This window comes from Syngnathus floridae, chromosome 15 (assembly GCF_059516105.1).
Source record: "Syngnathus floridae isolate MCC-2025c chromosome 15, RoL_Sflo_1.0, whole genome shotgun sequence".
NCBI lineage: Eukaryota > Metazoa > Chordata > Actinopteri > Syngnathiformes > Syngnathidae > Syngnathus > Syngnathus floridae.
The window spans coordinates 7,420,496-7,439,980 of NC_142427.1; the positions used below are offsets into that span (position 1 = coordinate 7,420,496).

The 19,485-nt window shown below is 46.6% G+C and overlaps 5 protein-coding genes across 7 annotated transcripts; 3 read left to right on the forward strand and 2 right to left on the reverse strand.

Moving 5' to 3' along the window:
• Nucleotides 1-1,336: 1,336 nt before the first annotated feature.
• LOC148386224 (uncharacterized) lies at nucleotides 1,337-4,534 on the reverse strand. Its single transcript, XM_088399174.1, has 2 exons — nucleotides 3,753-4,534; nucleotides 1,337-3,600 (listed from the first exon to the last, which is right to left on the reverse strand). The coding sequence occupies exons 1-2, from the start codon at nucleotides 4,416-4,418 to the stop codon at nucleotides 1,438-1,440; spliced, it is 2,829 nt and encodes a 942-aa protein (XP_088255300.1). The 5' UTR covers nucleotides 4,419-4,534; the 3' UTR covers nucleotides 1,337-1,437.
• Nucleotides 4,535-4,803: 269 nt separating this feature from the next.
• Nucleotides 4,804-7,365, forward strand: LOC148386225 (lathosterol oxidase-like). Its single transcript, XM_088399414.1, has 5 exons — nucleotides 4,804-5,386; nucleotides 5,751-5,968; nucleotides 6,038-6,170; nucleotides 6,244-6,344; nucleotides 6,564-7,365. Exons 2-5 carry the CDS (start codon nucleotides 5,759-5,761, stop codon nucleotides 7,002-7,004), a joined length of 885 nt encoding a protein of 294 aa, XP_088255540.1. The 5' UTR covers nucleotides 4,804-5,386; nucleotides 5,751-5,758; the 3' UTR covers nucleotides 7,005-7,365.
• plekhb1 (pleckstrin homology domain containing B1) lies at nucleotides 7,366-8,924 on the reverse strand. 2 transcript variants are annotated; one of them, XM_088399416.1, is made up of 6 exons: nucleotides 8,750-8,924; nucleotides 8,516-8,669; nucleotides 8,343-8,444; nucleotides 8,003-8,042; nucleotides 7,833-7,923; nucleotides 7,366-7,704 (listed from the first exon to the last, which is right to left on the reverse strand). In XM_088399416.1, the coding sequence occupies exons 1-6, from the start codon at nucleotides 8,784-8,786 to the stop codon at nucleotides 7,580-7,582; spliced, it is 549 nt and encodes a 182-aa protein (XP_088255542.1). In that variant the 5' UTR covers nucleotides 8,787-8,924; the 3' UTR covers nucleotides 7,366-7,579. The 2 variants fall into 2 exon arrangements, with proteins under 2 accessions (XP_088255542.1, XP_088255541.1); XM_088399415.1 differs by lacking the exon at nucleotides 8,750-8,924 and having other exon boundaries at nucleotides 8,516-8,730.
• Nucleotides 8,925-9,837: 913 nt separating this feature from the next.
• LOC148386227 (tubulin-specific chaperone cofactor E-like protein) lies at nucleotides 9,838-15,844 on the forward strand. Of its 2 annotated transcripts, none has more exons than XM_088399427.1 (9): nucleotides 9,838-9,927; nucleotides 10,646-10,710; nucleotides 11,892-12,040; nucleotides 12,101-12,240; nucleotides 12,302-12,483; nucleotides 12,556-12,812; nucleotides 12,884-13,010; nucleotides 13,081-13,197; nucleotides 14,349-15,844. In XM_088399427.1, the coding sequence occupies exons 3-9, from the start codon at nucleotides 11,902-11,904 to the stop codon at nucleotides 14,692-14,694; spliced, it is 1,308 nt and encodes a 435-aa protein (XP_088255553.1). In that variant the 5' UTR covers nucleotides 9,838-9,927; nucleotides 10,646-10,710; nucleotides 11,892-11,901; the 3' UTR covers nucleotides 14,695-15,844. The 2 variants fall into 2 exon arrangements, with proteins under 2 accessions (XP_088255553.1, XP_088255554.1); XM_088399428.1 differs by having other exon boundaries at nucleotides 9,863-9,927; nucleotides 10,649-10,710.
• Nucleotides 15,845-18,386: 2,542 nt separating this feature from the next.
• LOC148386228 (alpha-tectorin-like) lies at nucleotides 18,387-19,323 on the forward strand. Its single transcript, XM_088399078.1, has 4 exons — nucleotides 18,387-18,450; nucleotides 18,523-18,662; nucleotides 18,740-19,027; nucleotides 19,243-19,323. The coding sequence occupies exons 1-4, from the start codon at nucleotides 18,387-18,389 to the stop codon at nucleotides 19,321-19,323; spliced, it is 573 nt and encodes a 190-aa protein (XP_088255204.1).
• Nucleotides 19,324-19,485: the final 162 nt, after the last annotated feature.

Here is a 19,485-nt window from a genome sequence, read left to right on the forward strand (position 1 = left end):
TCAGCGGGGAGGATGCTTCTAATCAGTGCCCGTGGTTCGTCCGGCACTATGCAAAATGGAGAGGGCGCACTCCTCAAGTGCAATCTTGTCTAGGGGGCCGCTCGGTTGGCGCTAAGAAGGATGATTGCTTTTCCAGGGGGATGGATGCTTTGCTTTGGGACCGCTCTCAGCTCTACCATCTGATTAGCATTCGCAGCATTATTCATGTCATGAATACACAAGGAGGCACGCAACAAATAAAGGCCGACGCGCATCCGGGACGCTGATAAATATCACATGGGCTTCACATTTCAAACTTTCAAGATTGATGTGTTCCAAGCCCCAGGCGATGATGGTTAATTTCAGGTTCAAACAGATCCGGTGGCCACATGATGAGAGAACAAGGGTTTTTAGCAAACATCACATTCGCTGCCGCTTTCTCCCTTTTCCGGTCAAATGATCACAAGTGCTCTTCCTGACTACAATCCGAAGATCTTAAGCTGACACCGACAGTAAGGTTCGTATTTGTCCTCTGTGAGCGACCACCGCTAACTCGTCATCAGTGAGTGTTGAGTTCCAACAATGCACGCACACACACACGCACACATTTATTTTGACATTTTTAAATTAAATAAACGCAGCAGTCTCCAAACATTTAAGTGCCACTGGTCATTTCCGTGTATTTTCAAGGACCAAGTACGTTCCGACCAAAATAAGTATCTTCCAAGTACGTTTGCTCCTTTTCAACCTGTTTGAGCAATGTGGCCTTTGTTTTTTTTGTTTTTTATATATTCAGAATAATCCCTTTTTATGAGGTAGCATTGAGTGATGTTCATGGACAATCCATAACAGTGATGCTGAACAAGATTGTTGATGTTAAGAGACGCAGCGTTGTGGATTTCAGGAGGGTGAGTGGGAGTTCTGGGCCTACTCGACCCTCTCCGGTGTCTCGACAATAAAGTCAGCAAGTGTTCTGCGAGATCTGGAAATGTTTTGGTGTTTGACGGAGTTGTTGATGTAAAGCGGTATCATGTAGACTGTGAAGTCAAGGAGTCAGAGTTAAGAGCCAGGTGGGATGCCTTAGTTGATTGGAGGTGGAGCCACGGATGATAAAAAAATAACTTTGGCTATTCGGATGAGGTGCATCTGACTTTATTAGCTGAAGGTGGTGGAAAGGGTTACTCAAGCCAGCATCGCAGCTCGCAAATGGAGAAATCAGCCAGCTATGTTGAATAGAATTTCCATCAGTATCTTTGAAAGGGGTTATCTAAGATAATGGCTTCACGGGTTCATTACCTCGTTGTCAAATTTGATTTCTTTTTCTCCTCTGGGCAGATTGGAAAGTGATTGCCCCCCCCTCGACCCCCCCCCCAAAAGAAGACTCCAACTTTCATCAAATCCAGGCACGAGACGGCAGCGTCTACCTCATCGGAGTGTAAAGCTTGTCATCTCTGTCTCTTATTTGGATCTCCTCTCCTCCCTCTCCCTGGCCTCCTCTTCCTTCCTGTTTTCCTTTCTCCTCCTCTTCTCTTCTTTCTTCTCGTCTTCCTTGCGGAGACGTTCCCTCTTCTCCTGTTCTATGCGTTCCACCTCCCGCCGGACCCGCTCTCGCCTCTCCTCTTTGTCTTTCTTGGTGAGGCGGCTAATCATTCGTTCAAAATAGCTCTCCCTTCTCTCGCCCTCTTTCACCATTTCCATGGCGAGACCTTCTTGTTCCTTTGTGTCCTCTGGCGCCGCGGCACTGATTTTCTCGCCCCCGCCGTCAGCAGCAACGTCTTCCTTGGGCGCATCTCTGGCCTCCTCCGGCGGCGGCGGGCAGGTGACCTGTTGAACTTCCATGGTAAGGCTTTCTTCCTTGGCGTCTTCTTTCTTCTCTTCCTCCTTGGCGTCACTCCCTTCCACCCCGGTATCATCTCCTTCTTCCGTCTTGGCCTTTTCTGCCTCAGCCTGGTCTTTTGGGCCGCTGTCTTTGTCTTGGGCCTCCACCAAGCTCTGGCCTTGGTCTTCCTGGGCCACCTGGGCTTGGTTTTCCTGGGCCACTTGGGCTTGGTCTTTATCTTGCTGCTTGCCACTCTCTTCCGGCTCCTGTCGAGCACTCTCCTTTACGTCTTGGTCTTTCTCTTGTGCCTCCTGTTGAGCGCTCTCCCTCATGTCGTCCACCGCCGCCGCCGCCACTGCCGCCAGCGTCGCCACCTCCCCTTCAACCGCCTCCACTTCCTGGCTCACTTGGTCTTGAGCAGAACCCGCTTCTTGCTCCTTTGCATCATCACTCACTTTGCTCTCCTCCTCCTTCTCTTCTACCTTGACAGTGTCTTCCTCGCCCGCCTCTGTGACACTTTCCTCTCCTTGTGTCTTCTCGGCAACACTCCCCTCATCTGCCTGGGCGCTCTCTTGCTCCCCTTCCGTCGTCTCCTTGGCGACACTCTCCCCCTCTTCCTTTCCACTGTCTTTCTCACCCTCTTTTTCACCCTCTTTGCTGTCTTCCTTGCCCTCTGCCTCTTTTTCCTGGGCACCACTCCCTTCTTCCTCGGCTGGCTGGGCACTCTCTTGACTGACCTCCTCCGTGACGCTCTCTTGTCCAGCATCTGGCTTCTCCCCCTCTTCCACTGTGGTAGTCTCTTCAGCCCCTAATGTAGCAGCGCTCTGTTCAGCCGCCTCTTCCTCGGTGGCACCGCTCTCTTCCTTGGGACTCTCTTCCTTCTCCGGATCCTCGCTGACACTTTGGCCTTCTTGTGTCTCTTCAACTTCCTTGTTAGTCTCCTCTCCAACCTGGCTTTTGTTTTCTTGCAGCTCCTCCTCCTTGGCAGCCCCCTCCCCGCCTTCCTCTTCAGCCGGTTTCTCGTCTTTATTGTCTTGATTGTTTTCCTCCTGCTCAGCATTTTCCACGTCAGCCTTTGAGTCATTTCCTTCTTCTTCTCCTGTGTTTTTATCCTGGTCACCTTCATCTCCTTCCTCGCGGTCACCATCTTGGCCTTCCTCTTCCACGCCCTCTTGGTCATCCTCTTCTACATCATCTTGGTCATCCTCTTCCCTTTTGTCTTGGTCATCCTCTTCCTCCTCGTCTTGCTCATCCTCTTGCCCTTCCTCTTGGTCATCCTCTTCTTCATATTCTCTGTCCCCTTCGTCTCCGTCGTCCTCTTTCTCCTCCTCCCGGTCATCGTCCACCTCGTCGTCGTCGGCATCGCAGTCTTCCCACTCGTTGTCGTCACAGTCTTCCCACTCTCCGTCGTCGCCTTTGCAGTCACGCCCTCCCTTGTTCTCGGCCTCCTCGTCGCCCTCCTCTTCTTCGTCGCTCTCTTCTTCCTCGTCGCTCTCTGCGTCCTCATCGCTCTCTGTGTCCTCATCGCTCTCTTCTTCCTCCTCGCTGTCTTCGTTGTCGTCGCTCTCTTGGTCCTCATAACTCTCTTGCATGGCTGCCTCCCCATCTCCTTCATCTTCCTCCACATATTGCTCCTCTTCACAAGTGGCCTGGTACTTGGTGTTGTGGCTCCCTTCTAGCTTGTCATCGCCTCCTTGCCTTGCTTCCTCCCACTGCCTGATGCACTCTTTTTCCTCAGAGTTGGTTCGGTTGTCACCTTGCTTCATCTTTGTCCATTCCTCCATCGCTCTGACAGCAATTTCCTGAATGGAAAAAAATCAGGCACATGAGCAATGGTGGTAGAATCTCAAATATACAGTGGATTTAAAACGATGACTACCCCCCTATTCAAATATTAGTGATTTAATAAAAAATAAATAATAATAATCTGACCTAGAACTCATGTTACACATACCACACGCAGGATCAGGTGATCAAAGGTCTTGATTTGGTCAAGAAGCTCTTGTCGTTCTCTCAGCAGTTTTCCTTTCTCTCGGTTCCAGCTCAACTCCTTGTCTGACATTTCCATGGAGAGAGAATCTTTGGAAGCTTTTAGTTTCTCCAGCTCTAAATTGGTTTTGTACAATTCGGCCTTGGTTTTCAAGAACATCTTTTCGTTGGTCTGCATTCGGTGAGACAGCTCGGCTTTTTCCATCACCAGTATCCTATTGTCCGCTTCCAGATATTGAACTTGGGAGGCGATACTTTTTTCCCGTTTCATCCAGCGGCTTTGCCACACTTGGTTGAGCTGCATGTGGTATTGCTTGAGATCTAAATTACGCTTGTGTAAGTCAGCATTGGTTTGGAGTAGAATCCTCTCATTGGCCTCCCTACTGTTGTACACTTTGGTATATTCCTCTAACAATTTGATATAGTCCACCTCCAGGTTCCTCAGGGAGGATGCTATGGTCTCCTCCCTATTCAGCCACTGGGTTTGCCACTCTTCATTGAGCTGGTTGTAGTAATGCTTGAGCTCTTCGAAACATTCACTCCCCTTCGTCCATAGCTGTCTAAACCTCTCCGTCTGATACTGGAGGAGTTGCACATTTTGCTTTAGGGAGTATTTGTCCGTGGGCTCCATTTTCCTCTCAATTTGGTGGTTTCAGTGCCACATTGGTGCCGACAAGATAATAGTCCCCACTTAATTTGAGCTTTCGTTAAGATCCCGCCAGTTGCAGCTCTAGTTCATAGTCGAACGACTACGATGATTTGTGCCAATGATATCGGCAGGGCAAAACGACTCTAGCCCACAGTCATGATGACACCCAGAAGAGGGCATATTACTCTACATCACAGTCATATGGCTAATATACTTTGTGATGACGTCATCGTGATGCCATTCAGGGTTAATGGCTTGACCCCATGGCTATTTGACCATATTTGTTGTGCAGTACTAGAGCAATATGATTTTTTGTGGAGCAATTGTGACACCTAGTGGAATTTTAATGCCATTGTTTTTTTTTGTTTTTTTTTAGGGCTGTTGCCCAAACGACATGAATGCGCATAATAATCCAACTCCTGGGAGGCATTAAATGTGGCTGAATTGAGTGGAAGCCGTAATCCCTTGTCACCATCAATGAGTTTATGTTGTACCGTGTGACATAACTGTATTTTACACGAAGCCAAGTTAAATTGTAATGTTTGTGGACGGCGCTCCGTTTTTTTAGGACCCATGTTTGTAGACAATATGAGCCTAAAAATATGTAATAAAATACGTCCACCAGGATCTTGGAGCTGGTCCCTCTTTTTCCAAGTTAAAGTGTCGAAGCGAACCTTTTAAGGTGACTTTTTGGTAACATTTTGATGGGCGTTCAAGCTCGGGTCCAGCTAAGGCAAGGGGCATCGCGGAAGCCTTTCGCAATGAGCAGATCACCCAATTGGCCAATCACGAAAGAGACCGAAGCTGATGTGACTAAGTTCTGGGCGCTCATTGGACAACCTTTAGGTGACATCACTCACCACTCTTCATTGATTGGTTATTGTCTGGTTATAGCACGGAGCTCTACCTTTCAATGTTGTTCCTGTCCTAAGGAAAGTAACCAACACCAGGTACAGTTATTCATTAAATAACTAATATTTTGTGTTACTAGATTATTAAGTCATGCTTTTTTATATATTTGCGCTTGTGTAACGTATACTTTGGTGCATTAGACTGACAAGAAAATTGTTCATGTCTGAAGAATTTGCTCACAATTATACACAAATCCAAAATATTAAAACAATCATGTGTGTTGTTTTTATACGACTGTATCCTATGTTTAGTACAAGAGATAAATCAGCTTGATTTGGCAAAATTAGAAAATGCAAGCTATTCTTTTTAAATAATATTTTATTATTATTTTATTCTTATTGCTTTCTCACTGTTGAATAAATACTTAACCACTGTACTTTAATTGTTCATACACATATTCAGGTTCGGCCATGGATCTCGTGCTGAACGTGGCCGACTATTACGTCTTCACGCCATACGTGTACCCAGCGTCGTGGGCCGAGGATGGCGCCCTGCGGCAGATCCTAAGCCTCCTGGTGGTGACCAACCTTGGGGCGACGATCCTCTACCTGAGTTTGGGGGCCCTCAGCTACTACTTTGTCTTTGACCACGACCTCATGAAACATCCCCACTTCTTAGAGGTACTCACATCCTTTCTTCCCTGTTTTACCTGCTTTTTTCCCTGTTTTATTTCCAATTTCCTCCCCCAGAATCAGGTTCGGAGGGAGATCAAATACGCTCTGACCTCTCTGCCGTGGATCAGCATTCCCACCGTGGCCTTGTTTTTTGCCGAAGTCCGAGGATACAGCAAAGTGTACGACAATGTCCATGACTCTCCTTTGGGTACGTTCTAATATTGTTTCTGGGTTCAATCTCATGATTTTAATCGGTGCTGATAGATCTTGTGCACTTGCAGGTTGGACCGGGCTCTTCCTGAGTATGATCTCTTTCCTACTTTTCACCGACATGTGCATTTATTGGATTCACCGCTTCTTACATCATAAGCTTATTTATAAGGTGAGAACATGAATTTGCTCTATTTTGAAGTAACAGAGATAATGTACTGTATTTCACCAGTTGGGGGCGTAGTTAGCCCTCAACTTATCCATTTCTTCAAATATCTATTTTAAATGATTAATATGAAGTATTCCAATTCATGTCAGATTGATGTAATTAGAGCAATATATGAATCTGTCATCTACTATTCCTGACATCAAACTGCTGCGTTGTCCACAGCTCTTTCACAAGCCGCATCACGTGTGGAAGATCCCTACGCCATTCGCTAGTCACGCCTTCCACCCGGTTGACGGCTTCATGCAGGGTCTCCCGTACCACATCTACCCGTTTCTCTTCCCGCTCCACAAGGTCCTCTACTTGGTCCTCTATGTCTTTGTCAACATCTGGACCATCTCTATCCACGATGGCGACTACCGCGTTCCCAGCGCCATGACAGGTGTCATCAATGGCTCGGCGCATCACACCGACCACCACCTGTTCTTTGACTACAACTACGGCCAGTACTTCACGTTGTGGGACCGCCTGGGGGGCTCCTACCGATACCCGTCGGCCCTGATGGGCAAGGGTCCCCACGACCTGATCCGCAGGCTCCGGGTAGAGGGAAAGTTAGACAGCGGCAAAGCCAATGGACACAGTGGCGCCATGCGTAAAGAGGAGTAACAATTGCTTTTCCGAAAGTGTCAATCACAAAAGACAATCGGTAATGGTCTGGAAATCATGCTTCTTGTGTTTGCTAAATCAGGAGTTGCTGAGAACGATACAACCAGTTCTTACTAGCGATGTTCCAGTACACGAGGAGGGCTAAAAGTGGATTTTGACTTGTGTGCAGACTCTGAAGATGCACTGTGCAAAAGTGTTAGTCCCCCACAAGCTTTGGTGTTCAAATGAACTTTTTTGTAGGACAATTAGTTATGTCAAGATAACACCAAAATCTGTACATGATCTTTGTAGCACTGCTGAAACAACTTTGATGGTGGGCCAAGACATAATCACTAATAATAAAAACAAGCACTTAAACGCATTTGGTTCATGATTTGTACTTTAAACACAAGCCAGAAAAACAATCACATAGCAGCAGCTACCACACGGGAGAAAGCCTAATTGCACATGAGGAGCAACGACCAAAAGCAAACTGAAGTTACAAAAGAGCCTCCTGACCTCGTATGAATTGTTAAGCTAAATGTGCCTCTGATCTCATATGAATGTTTAAGCTAAAGGTGCAGAATTGACTCGTCTCAGCAGAAGAACATGGGCGCCCAGAGGAAGGAGCGCATGGCCGCTCCCGTTGCTATGCCTGCCAGTAACCCCATGGCGATGTGGTCAAACGCATTGTCCCTCTGGACGATCAACTGGTGGGTGCCTGGGGAGCAGACGGCAATGATAATCACTTTATTGGGCTAAACCGGCCTTTAATGCTGCATTTCAGACTGCTTGGAAGTAGGAACATCAGAACTTTTGACTCTGAACTCTCAACAGAGCAGACTGTACCTGTTCCTGCTCCTGGCGTCACGTAGAATGTGTGAAAGTGGTTAAGGGGTATGGCCTCATAGGAATCATTGTAGGGATCGTACATGAACACCTGTCGGAGAAAAAAACGCAATCTCAAGTTACGCTTTTTATACACCCTAAAAAAGCAAACTTAAGAACGTAGAGCTTACCGGGTTCCTTCTGGTTTCCAGCATAGTCAGTTTCCAAGCGCTGAAAAAAGGGAACAAGAGCAACAGCACAAAATGGTGATAGTTTGCTGATTTTATTGCACATTATTTTAAGATGATACTTGATGTTAGTTGGTGTTGTTTTTTGGGGGGTAGGTGCTGCTGTTTTGTTTAGCAACCAGGTTCGAATGAGCAGTCAACTCTTGTGTCGGTTTGCATTCTACGAGAACGATAATGTATCTCTGTCTTCGAGACAGTTTGCTTGTGTTTCAATAGGTGCTGCTGCTGCTTAGGTTAGCAACAGAGGTCAAAGGGGCTCTGCGGTGAACTCTGCGATACCTACATGGACTCATCCTCGCTGTTGGCGCACAGGTTCATCGTTGAGCTGTCCTTGAATTGCACCACGATGATGTTCTCGCGGGGGTTAGTCTCAGGTGGCGTCACCCCGACAAGTAAAAAAAAAAAAAAAACACTTTTAGCATCATGTTGCCATTAAGGACAAACGATAATGCTCTACCTTGACATTCTAGGCCGCAGCGCACATCTGCGCATGTGAGCTTGAGGTTGACGCGGTGCACCAGCTCTCGACGGCTGTCGCTCTTGTAGAAGCAAAAGCTGCCATCCACCCAGAGGTCACACCAGTTCAACTTCCAGCGCTTCAGCACAGACGCTACACGGTGGGAAGCATGACGGAACATTCCAAGAATAAGTAACGCTTGGTTTGTTATCATCAGCACCCAATGTACTCACTCTGTCTCCAAAGCCAGCCTGACCTCATGAGTGCCATGTTTGTCACCTGTGGTCCAAATACAGCTAGAGGAACAGGAACAAAATATTCTTTCTTTTTACCTACAATGGAACAGATAGTGTTCCCCTGCTTGTTTATTTTGCGTCTGACAGATTATCCTTTCTCCTGTCTCGATTGAGTCACAGGATAATTCTGGATTAGGCGAGCGCTTGCTCGGGCACCCCCACTTTTTCGCTTCATTTTCACCTGGATTAATTTCCTCTAAACCAACACACAAACTTGGATAAAATATTCTTGTGACACAACCAGTCAAAGTAGTATGTCTTATGTTTTATTGACGATATTGTTGTGACAGAATATAGTATATAAAATGACATAACACCAGGATTAGCCTATTTCTAAATGTCAATTACACGACTATTCCAAGTATGCATGCAAGTCTTCGCTGTTACACTGTTTTATGTTAATGTATTGTGTCTTGCGCAAGAATTTATGTTTTGTTTTGAAGTTGAGGGAGGAGGAGAACCTTGCGAGTTTAAATCCGTTTTAAATTTTGTATTTCCGGTACAGTGTTTACATCGGCAGCAAAAATGAAGTCACTGTTTTAGAGCTGTTGGAAAACATTTTTTGATTTAATATTAACTAATGCTTGCAAAAACACATTTTTTAGTTTTGTTTTGATTAAACGCGAGGAGGAAGGAAACTCCTATTAGAAAATACATGACGTCATTTCCACAACAGTGGACAAATAAACCCTAACTCTCAGCAGACAAACATAAAACACCGTCTCTAAATGTTTCTTTTTTATATATATTTTTTTCTCATCAGCACACGTCTTTTTTTTCCCTTTTGTTTGTAAATTTCGTGATGCTTGTGGCCCATTATTTCTGGTGGGCGTGGCTTTACGCTGACACGCGCCTCGTGAAAAGAAAAACAACAAATACAATTTGGCTATAAACATATATTTGGGTATATTTATTCATTTATTCTAGTTAGCATAACTTTAGTTACATTAACCACGTTTTTTGGTTGTTTTGTTCTGTTTTAAAATTGCGCGAGGAGGAGCCCCGTTTAAGTTTAAAGCCATTTAAACAACGTCACTTCCGTTCTCCACTGACAGCCCACCAGCGAAAAGAAAAACACAAACATAACATAGCGAGTGTCTTCCGGGGGGCTCACGGTGAGTGCAGTCATAATGTCCACAAAAATAACCATTTCGCTTTCAAAGTACGAAGCTAAAAAGTTGACATCGTTGACTCGAGAGCACTTGCCGAATATTAGATGATTTCACTGCATGTCATGACGGGAAAAGGTAGTTTTAAGCACCACAATTCAAAACAGCAGTATAGATTTTTACGTCGTTTTTCTTGATTGAGAAAGCAGGCACATTGGAAGACTGTCTTATCTTTTGACTATATTTATCAACACCGCGCAGGTCTTGGTGTTCGATTATCGCACCATTAGATTGACTTCTGCCGAACCCAGTTCTTTTTTTTTTTTTTTTTTTTTTAACGTGGCCTTGATTATTTTTGCGTGTAAACGAGAAATGTGTTTTTCCCCTCAAACGTGTCAGACTCGTGTTTCAATTCGGCATAAACAACGACTTTGTCCAAAAAAACGAATTGTTTTATTTTCCCCTTGAGTCTTCGGTTTACGACAGCGGTGACGCAACCCAAACGTGTGCGTAAGTCGGGACCTGTCGTCGTTAAATGACCTCCACTATGACACTCATAAGTCATAGTCAAAATGAACGTTTGTATGAGAAACACATCTAGGCAATAAATAGAGACAAGATGCCAAGTGCAAGATGGATGTCGCCGCCTTGTGGCGGGTGTATGCAAGTTTGCGCATATTTTCCCATTCCCTGATTTTCTTCACTTTTCTGTTTCTTTTCTCAGCAGGGTTATGTGATCAGATGCGCCGTTGAAAAGCAGCTTTGCTTTTTGCTCTGCACACATCAAAGGTAAGATTTGGCCGACGGGAACATCAAACTCGAGCTATTCGAGCGTTGCGAGATGATTTGTCTGAAACCGATAGTCCTGATCATGGTGGATAAGAGAGAGGGACTTTGAGTGATGTCATCGCACTGTCAAAAAGATTCAAATATTCACACAGTGAGTGAGTTGCACAAATGAACAGTAATTCATTTTTACTGGCTTCATTGCCTGTTTGTATTCCAGGTCGGTGGATATATTTTGTAAAATGTCTTTGCTTATTTGGGGGGGGGGGGTTAGGGTTAGGGTTTGTGTTAGGCTTGCTCTAGCTTTTGCTGTGCTAAGGCTTAGGGTTAGGCTTGCTCTTGCTGTGCTTAGGGTTAGGGTTTGTGTTAGGCTTGCTCTGGCTTTTGCTGTGCTAAGGCTTAGGGTTAGGCTTGCTCTTGCTGTGCTTAGGGTTAGGGTTAGGGTTTGTGTTAGGCTTGCCCTCGCTTTTGCTCTGCTAAGGCTTAGGGTTAGGCTTGCCCTTGCTGTGCTTAGGGTTAGGGTTTGTGTTAGGCTTGCTCTCGCTTTTGCTGTGCTAAGGCTTAGGGTTAGGCTTGCTCTTGCTGTGCTTAGGGTTAGGGTTTGTGTTAGGCTTGCTCTGGCTTTTGCTGTGCTAAGGCTTAGGGTTAGGCTTGCTCTTGCTGTGCTTAGGGTTAGGGTTAGGGTTTGTGTTAGGCTTGCCCTCGCTTTTGCTCTGCTAAGGCTTAGGGTTAGGCTTGCCCTTGCTGTGCTTAGGGTTAGGGTTTGTGTTAGGCTTGCTCTCGCTTTTGCTGTGCTAAGGCTTAGGGTTAGGCTTGCTCTTGCTGTGCTTAGGGTTAGGGTTAGGGTTTGTGTTGGGCTTGCTCTCAACAAGTTCTGTAAATGGGCACGTGGCCGGTCGAAGGTCATCGAGCGGCGTTACCGTGGCCCGCTTGCTTCTCCTCACGTTTCAACTTCCTTGTCACTCATGCGATCACGCTGATGGGCTATTTTTAGAGCCCTTTTCTCTGCCAGCGTTGGGGCCCGCGTGAGCTCGCTTCTCCCTAGAGGCCCTCGTGAACCCAAATGTAATATGAGCTCCATACAATGAAAGTTCAAATGAAGTTTTCTCAGAGGAAATGAACTTGACAAGTGCATAAAAAGTGCTCAAATGAGACATGAAATAATAAGGGTCACTATGTTTTAGGGCTGAGACAATGGACCAGTCCTGTGATGAAGAGGTGGCTCGCACCTTCGTGCAGGTCATCAGCGACAAGTACAACACGGAAAACTTCCCGTACGGCCAAGGCCTGGGCGTCGTGGTGCTGCCTTCCCCACCCGGCTCGCCCACCAAAGGTTAGCGGCGGTCGATTCCGAGGCACTTTTCATCCTAATGCCGGCGCGCCCCATCTGCAGGTCACCTATTCTTGCCCAACGTGCTGGTTCTGAACGACTGCGGCATCAAAAAAGCGGGCGACAGGTCCGACATCGCCGCTTTCTGTGCCCATGTGGTGGAGCTGGACCTGTCCTACAATGAAATCCACGACTGGGCCGAGGTGAGCCAAACGACTTTCATGGATTACAACACGTCAATGTGATTTTTCTCGGGTTTGCCAGATCTGCGCCATTGTTTCCAACGTCCCCCACCTGGACTTCCTCAACCTGAGCATGAACCCGCTGAGCGGCGCCGCGCTGGAGCCGCCCATGGCCGAGGTGTTTGCTCGGGTGCGGCGGCTCGTCCTCATCAACACGCACGTCAGCTGGGACACCGTGCACGCGCTCACACGAAACACGCCCGAGTAAGTAGAACGATGAGCACACAACTGTGTCCCTAAGCTGCCTTTCATTTGTGCTCCTGATTTCTCCCCCAGGCTGGCGGAGCTTTTTTTGTGCCTGAACGACTACCACAAGGTGTCCCTTTCCTGCACGACCTGCCCGTCCCTCCACCTGCTGCAGATCACCGACAATCACCTGCGCGACTGGGCGGAGGTACGCAAGTTCGGGCAGATGTACCCCAGCCTCAGCGAACTGGTGCTGGCCAACAACAGCGTGGAGCACGTGGGCGACACCCGGGAAGCGCTGCAGCGCCTCTTCCCCAACTTACGCTGCGTCAACCTCAACAACTCAGGTCAGGAGAGAAGCGACGGAGCGCTATCAGCATATTGCCCTTCTGAATGGCCACCGTGTTCCGTGGCTCAGGGCTGAGTGAGTGGGAGGATATCGAGAAGCTGAATTTCTTCCCCAAGCTGCAAGAAGTGAAAGTGATGGGGATTCCGCTGTTTAAGCCGTACAACACGCAAGAGCGCCGCAGCCTACTTTTAGCACAGTAAGGCCGAGCTTTGGTGCCAATGCCAGTTTCTAAATTTTGTTTCTAACTTAGTGCCTCCGCTCTGCAGGTTGCCAAATGTGGCGGTGCTGAACGGGGGTGCGGTGTCTGACAACGACAGGGAAGCTGCTGAGAGGTTCTTCATCCGTTACTACCAGGAGTGTCCGGAGCTGGAACGTCCGCACAGGTTTGACCAAGAAATGAAATGTCGGGCTTCGGTCAAGTTGCCGTCATGTCCAACCGTTTAGGAAAAACAGTCAAAACAATTCGAAATATCCATCCTGCCGAGTACAGAGCGGCCTATAAGATGCTAATGCTAGCTGAACAGGTGCAAAGGAAGACTTAAATAAAGAAATGAGCTTTGCCACAGCTGATGAATGAAGAACAAGTAGCTGAGTAGAAGGCAACACAATTCAGCAGACGCTAACCTTTACGACAAAAAAAAATGAACTAACTTGGCGAAAACAGTGAGAACTCCATATTTTAGCTTCCTCGAGTTGGTCTGGAGAAAATGTTTAGTTGAGTGGGCAGGACTAACCTTTGGTGTGGGGACAATGCCACCACTCTCTCCCTGCTCAATGACTTCTTTGTACTGGGACTTCTCTGATACACGGAAAACGGATACACCAGCTAGCGAGTAGATATTTATAGCTTTTTAAATTTTCTTAGTTCTGAAAACTTAAGTGGGAAGTTTTTTTTTTTTTCTTCATTCTGGATGCTGACCAAAAACATTCATTTGAATAACTGCTGGAAGTACGTAAATACAAACAGCACCACCTTGTGGACGACCCACACTGAATCGGATCGCTTGGTGATGGTGTTGAGTGATTGACGTAGGAGTTGAGTTAATCTGTCCATCAGACGTTCAGCGCTGCTTGAATGTCTTGTGTGACATTGCAAGTCATTGAGAAACAGGCGTAGCATGAAAAGAGTCCAGCGAGCTGTACAGGAAGGATTAGTTGCAAGAGGAGTGACCAGACTCAAAATGAAATGCGAGTCTCAAGCGGAGGGACTGAAAGGAAATTGAAAGGAGACAGCGGGGAGGGAATATTGAGTGTTCTAGTCAGATAAGAAGAGGTGGCAACGTTGACATTTTTAACCTTTAAGGCAAATTTTGATCAGGCACCGCAAAGCCATTGAATCGGTTCCCCCGCGTCTTCATGTTTGACATACTAAAGACACAAACAAACCCGATGATCTCATATTTGTCAGACTGGACTGCTCTGTCAGAGATTCATCATTAATCAGAAAAAAAAATCTGAAGTATTAGTCACATACATATAAAGCTGATCGCTGTTTGCACCAAAATGTTGAGCCTCACCGGTCTGACTCCTACAGGTACAACGAGCTGGTATCCAAGTACGGTCAACTGGCCCCATTGGCCGACGTGGATCTGAGTCCCCGTTGCACAACGGTGGACGTCCGCTGGGGCGACCGAGTGGAGGCGGTAAGCCTCCGCCTGGAGTGGACGGTGGGCAACCTGAGGAAGCAGCTGAGGGCGCTTCTTCAGCTGCCCAACAACGGGATTAGGCTCTTCTACATCAGCCGGGAAATGGCTGCCGTCGTGGGACCGGAGGAGTTGAAGTGCGGCTTCCGGGCGCTCCACTCGTACAGAATTCGAGATGGAGACGAGATCCTCGTCGTGCCAAAGGTGAAAAGCCGCTGTAGCTCCTCACATCTTTGATGTAGGACTTCTGGGTTTTGGGATTGGTTGGTTTGTTTGTGTTGGGGATTGGCAGAACCTGAATTTGTCATGTACAAGAAAATGTTGGCGCTAATTCAAGAGCTACTTGGGTTAGCAAGCAAGCTTATCTCGCTGGGAAGCAGCCTTAGCTCGGGACAAAGGAATCTGAACGGGTTTTGTAAGGCAGCGTGTGAAGCAAAAACTGCAAAGAGTCAAGCCTCGCAAGTTTTTGTTGCTTTGGCTAAATGAAGCAGTTTACATTGTGGAAACTTATGGCACCAACCAAGATGGACGTTTTTTGAGATTTGGGCTCAGGTGGCTGTTTGACATGTTTTTGTTTGCATGTGTACAAAGCTACTGATTACGCTCAACCTCAATGACGCAGCCACGTGATCAAATTAATTGCAAAAGCATCCGGTCCACAATTTGTGCGTCTCGCGGACTAAATGGTAAGCAAACACCTGATGTAGTGTCAGGTGACTTGGTGTGTAGCGGGAGGGGCGGCGACCAAACTCAATGCCGCCCTTCTTCCGTAGCCCTCACAAACCTGACACCTCGAGTGTCCGCTCTTTCACAGGATGTAGGGTCATGACCTCTCCCACTGGCTCACGTTGACGTTGGAAAAAAGTTCCGTTTACCTTTGAGTTTGAAGACTCCCTGAAATGGCAGGAAAGTGAAAATTTCGGGCAGCTCTGGTGGACATTTTGGTCCATATTTGGTTAACACTATCATTGTTTTTCACTGGGTGTTGGTTTTCATACATTCTGACATTTGTTTGTAAACGTGGATAAATCGTGACGCTCACAACACTGAGAATTTAGTACGATTTTATACGAATCTTAATGTGTACTCGTGCCCCCCTCCACAAAAAAAAGACACACTTGACCCAGATTTGTAGTGTTTTAATTAATTACTATTGTGAAAATAAACCGCTGCTCTGAAATGTTTGCTTACCTTTGAGTATAAGTTTTGATGACATTTTTACAGCCTGACTTTGAGGACGATTGGAAATATGGCCTTGTGTTGTCGTAGTGTAGTAATTTCTACGTGGGGAATGGATGTTGTCAGTGATGTGCCCCTTTTACAGCTCTGTGTATCATTTTGCTTTGGTTTCTTCTGAAGAAATAAATTATAATCTTGTCCTCTGTGATGTTTGTCTTTTCATCTTTGAGCCTTCGAGATGTTTCAGGTGGGCAACCAATGAGGAAGTCGCTCTCAGGTCTTCCAGGATTCTGGCCTTTCATTCTAGCTGGTCTAAGACTTTTGGCAAAGCTGCAATGTCACCCATTCCGTACGTGTCAGGGGTCATGTTTCCGGGATAGTCCTTTCCAATTAAAGTGCAGTGGTGTAGGGAGGGATTTAACCCAGCTCTTCAAAGAAGCAGTCATGAGGAGAAGAAGGTTTGAGTTTCTGGAAGAAGGTAGGCTTCATCTTGAATGATAGCGCTAAAAGGCCAAGGGTAACTGCCGGGGATCAGAGGTGGCCCGTTCCCCCGCTCTTTGGATTAGGTGACTCCGGTCGTGGACCTTCATTGTGAAGGTCAGGCTTGATGGGTTCCCTCCAAGACACGATGCTGACCGGGACCGCATCGGATAACAAATTGAAAGACTTCAGGCCTCTCTTGGTTGTTGCCTAGATATCGAAACCGTTTGTTTCCACTCCAGCTGAAGGGATGTTCCCATCTGTCTAATATTTCACTTATGAAATCTATCATGCAATTAGGAACATACATCCAATGATCTTCTGACAATAGTTCTGATGCGAGCAGAAAGGATAATGTCACCCCCCCTCTCCTTGGCCACCTGGTCACCATCGGTAACTCTTGATATCCTCAGCCTTTGTGCGATTCCGGCTTTCACCCATCACTGTGCGTCCATTTAAGCTCAGTCTTGAGGGGGTTCATAAAAGAAGCCTCAGCTGAGAGCGCATCGGTGTGTCCTAATGGTAGGAAGGCTCCTGGCCTCTCTCCTGGAGCCTTTCACATGTCTTGACCCCCCCACCCCTCCTCTTCCTCCTTCCCAATCCACCTCTCCAGTTACTCCCCGCTGTCCTACCGCAACAAAGCCCCGACTCAGCGCCCTCCAAACTACTTTCCCAGACCCCATCAGGACACGTCCACCCGAGATTTCCCCCACCCGCTATCGGGCGAATATCTCCGGAGACTACTTGGCTTGCGAATCCTCGAAAATGATGCATTGCCTTGTTAAAAAAAAAATCAAAGAGAGACAAAGTGACTCATGTAAATTTCGTAACTTGAGCTGACTATCGTCGAAAAGACCCCATTTCAGGACAGTGGCTTTTCTTCATGAGGTACTACCATTACTAGGAAGAATAAATAAATAAATAAATAAATAAATAAATAAATAAATAAATAAATATATATATATATATATATATATATATATATATAAATATATATATATATGTATATATATATGTAAATTATTTATTGCACAGGGATAAAAACAATACATAATACTTGTTGAGTTTCTGTTTTTATTATTTATTAAGTGTAATCATTGTGTGTAATAAAAGTGTATGTAGTCTCTAAAGAGGACTTTTACCAACATATCCTTTTACATTGACTTCTCTCCATCATTATTCCCCATCTCCAACCTCTTGACATTCTTGCTCCTCCCCTCCCCTGCCCCTCCCCTCCCCTTGGCCACCCCGCCTCTCCTCCCCAAATTCTCATCTCCTGTTAAATTGAAGTCAATCCCGCTTAAGTCGCCTAACGCGAAGTGTACGCATATGACAAACGGACGGCCGAGGCTTCGGGCGGACTGTGTTTGAGTTGTGCAAGTTGGAAATCGGACGGACGCTGTCGAGCTGTTTGAGCCGTGGATGCTGGTCCACTGGATGGGGCTGCGCTGCGTGGAGGTTGCCAGGTTGGACTAGCGACGTGCTCCATGCCCATCTCTTGAAGGCAGGTGAGTGCAGCCTTTACGTTATGCCACAATAATATCCTTCAATGTGAATTCCAGAGAAGTGAAATCATTGGGAAAAAATGACAGATCATCATGTTTCAAGAGTAAAATTACTCTTTTACTGATTTTAATGGGGAAAAGATTTTATGATTTGTTTTGTGAAACTAAAAAAAAAAAAGTTATTGCATAAAATCAGTATTTGACACAAGGATAAAATAGAAAAACGGAGACGGGAATTAAACATTTCAAGTGTGCGCATATTGCAACAGGGATGTTGGCGCACTCGCCATTCCAGATATTCTCCAGATATTCTCCAGATCTTTCAGATTTTGCCATTTCATCCCCGTAAACTGGTTTGTGCTTTGGAGAATGCCTCGGCCACTCCTGAATCTTGAGAATCTCTAGTCTAGAAGTTTCAGGTCATTGTCATGCAGCAACCCACCTTCGTGAATCTTAAACCCCCCCCCCCATCCCCCAGCGCCCTCAATGGTAATGCGGTCTAAGGTGGCCTTGTGGCAATCGAGTCGGAGAAGCAGAAAACAAGCCTGTAATCCACCGGTGCCTCCTCGCATGGGACCGTAAGGCTAATGTGATCCTGTCACATTGTCCCGACACGCATAATGGGTTCTTTTCAAGGCGTTCCTCAAGGGACACCTGGGAGCCCGCACTTTAAGAAGTAGTAGTTGGACTTGAACTAAAGGCTAAAACAGAATGTGACATCTGTCCAATGTCTCTAATTCTGGATTCCCTCCTCATTTTGGTAGGATGGTGAGGCCAGTTATTCTGGTTCTTCTCTTCTTCTACAGCAGTGCACCTGCTGGCACGACAGGTATGAGATCACAAAAGGCAACTTTGGGCACACCTAATAAGAGGTGTTTTTCAATTTGGTCCCTCCTTTTAGTTGGTACTCGGGATGTCCTGTATCCTTTCGGACCCGCCCACATGGATCTGGAGACCCCCAAGATGGATGACGGGAGCACCCCTGAGATTCCTCTGCTTGTGCCATTTGTTTTCTTCAGCACACCCTACCGCACCATCTACGTAAGAAGTGACCGGGAACTCTTCCCCCTTTGGCAGAATTTTTTTTCCACAGTTACCCATGCAAATTGCCTTCCCAGGTCAACAACAATGGCGTGATATCCTTCAACGAGCACGTGAGCCAGTTCACGCCGGAAGCGTTCCCTCTCAGCGACAGCCGGTCCTTCATCGCCCCGCTCTGGGCAGACGTGCACAACGGGATCCGCGGAGACATCTACTATAGGGAGACCACCCTGCCGCAGATACTAGAGAGGGCCACGCGTGACGTCCGCCGGCATTTCAAGAACATCCCCAACTTCACAGCCACCTGGGCATTCATCGCCACTTGGCACCAGGTCACCTTCTACGGCGGGAGCCAGACCACCCCGGTAAAAACCCAAAAGCTACATTGCATAATTGTGAAAGTTCTTGGAATTTTATGTCTACATTTTTTAACTAACTAGATGAATCATTGCATGATTTCCAGACACTTTGTTGTTTTAGTTGATGCACAGTGTTTGGTCTGTTTCTCTCTTTTGTAAAACTGTTTCACTCCTCTTGTTTGATTAAAAGGTGAACACATTCCAAACTGTGCTAATCTCAGATGGTGCAGTGTCCTTCGTCTTGTTCAACTATGAGGAAATCACTTGGAGCACTGGGACGGCCAGTGGTGGAGATCCTCTAACTGGACTGGGTGGCACCACAGCTCAGGTAAACTTGATTTGATTGGATAGCACCGTACAGGAAGGCTCCTCGGTTGACCACAGTTAGTTGTCCTTCCTTTCCAGTCAGGATTTAATGGCGGAGAAATTGGACACTTCTTGAACCTGCCAGGATCGCGGTCCAA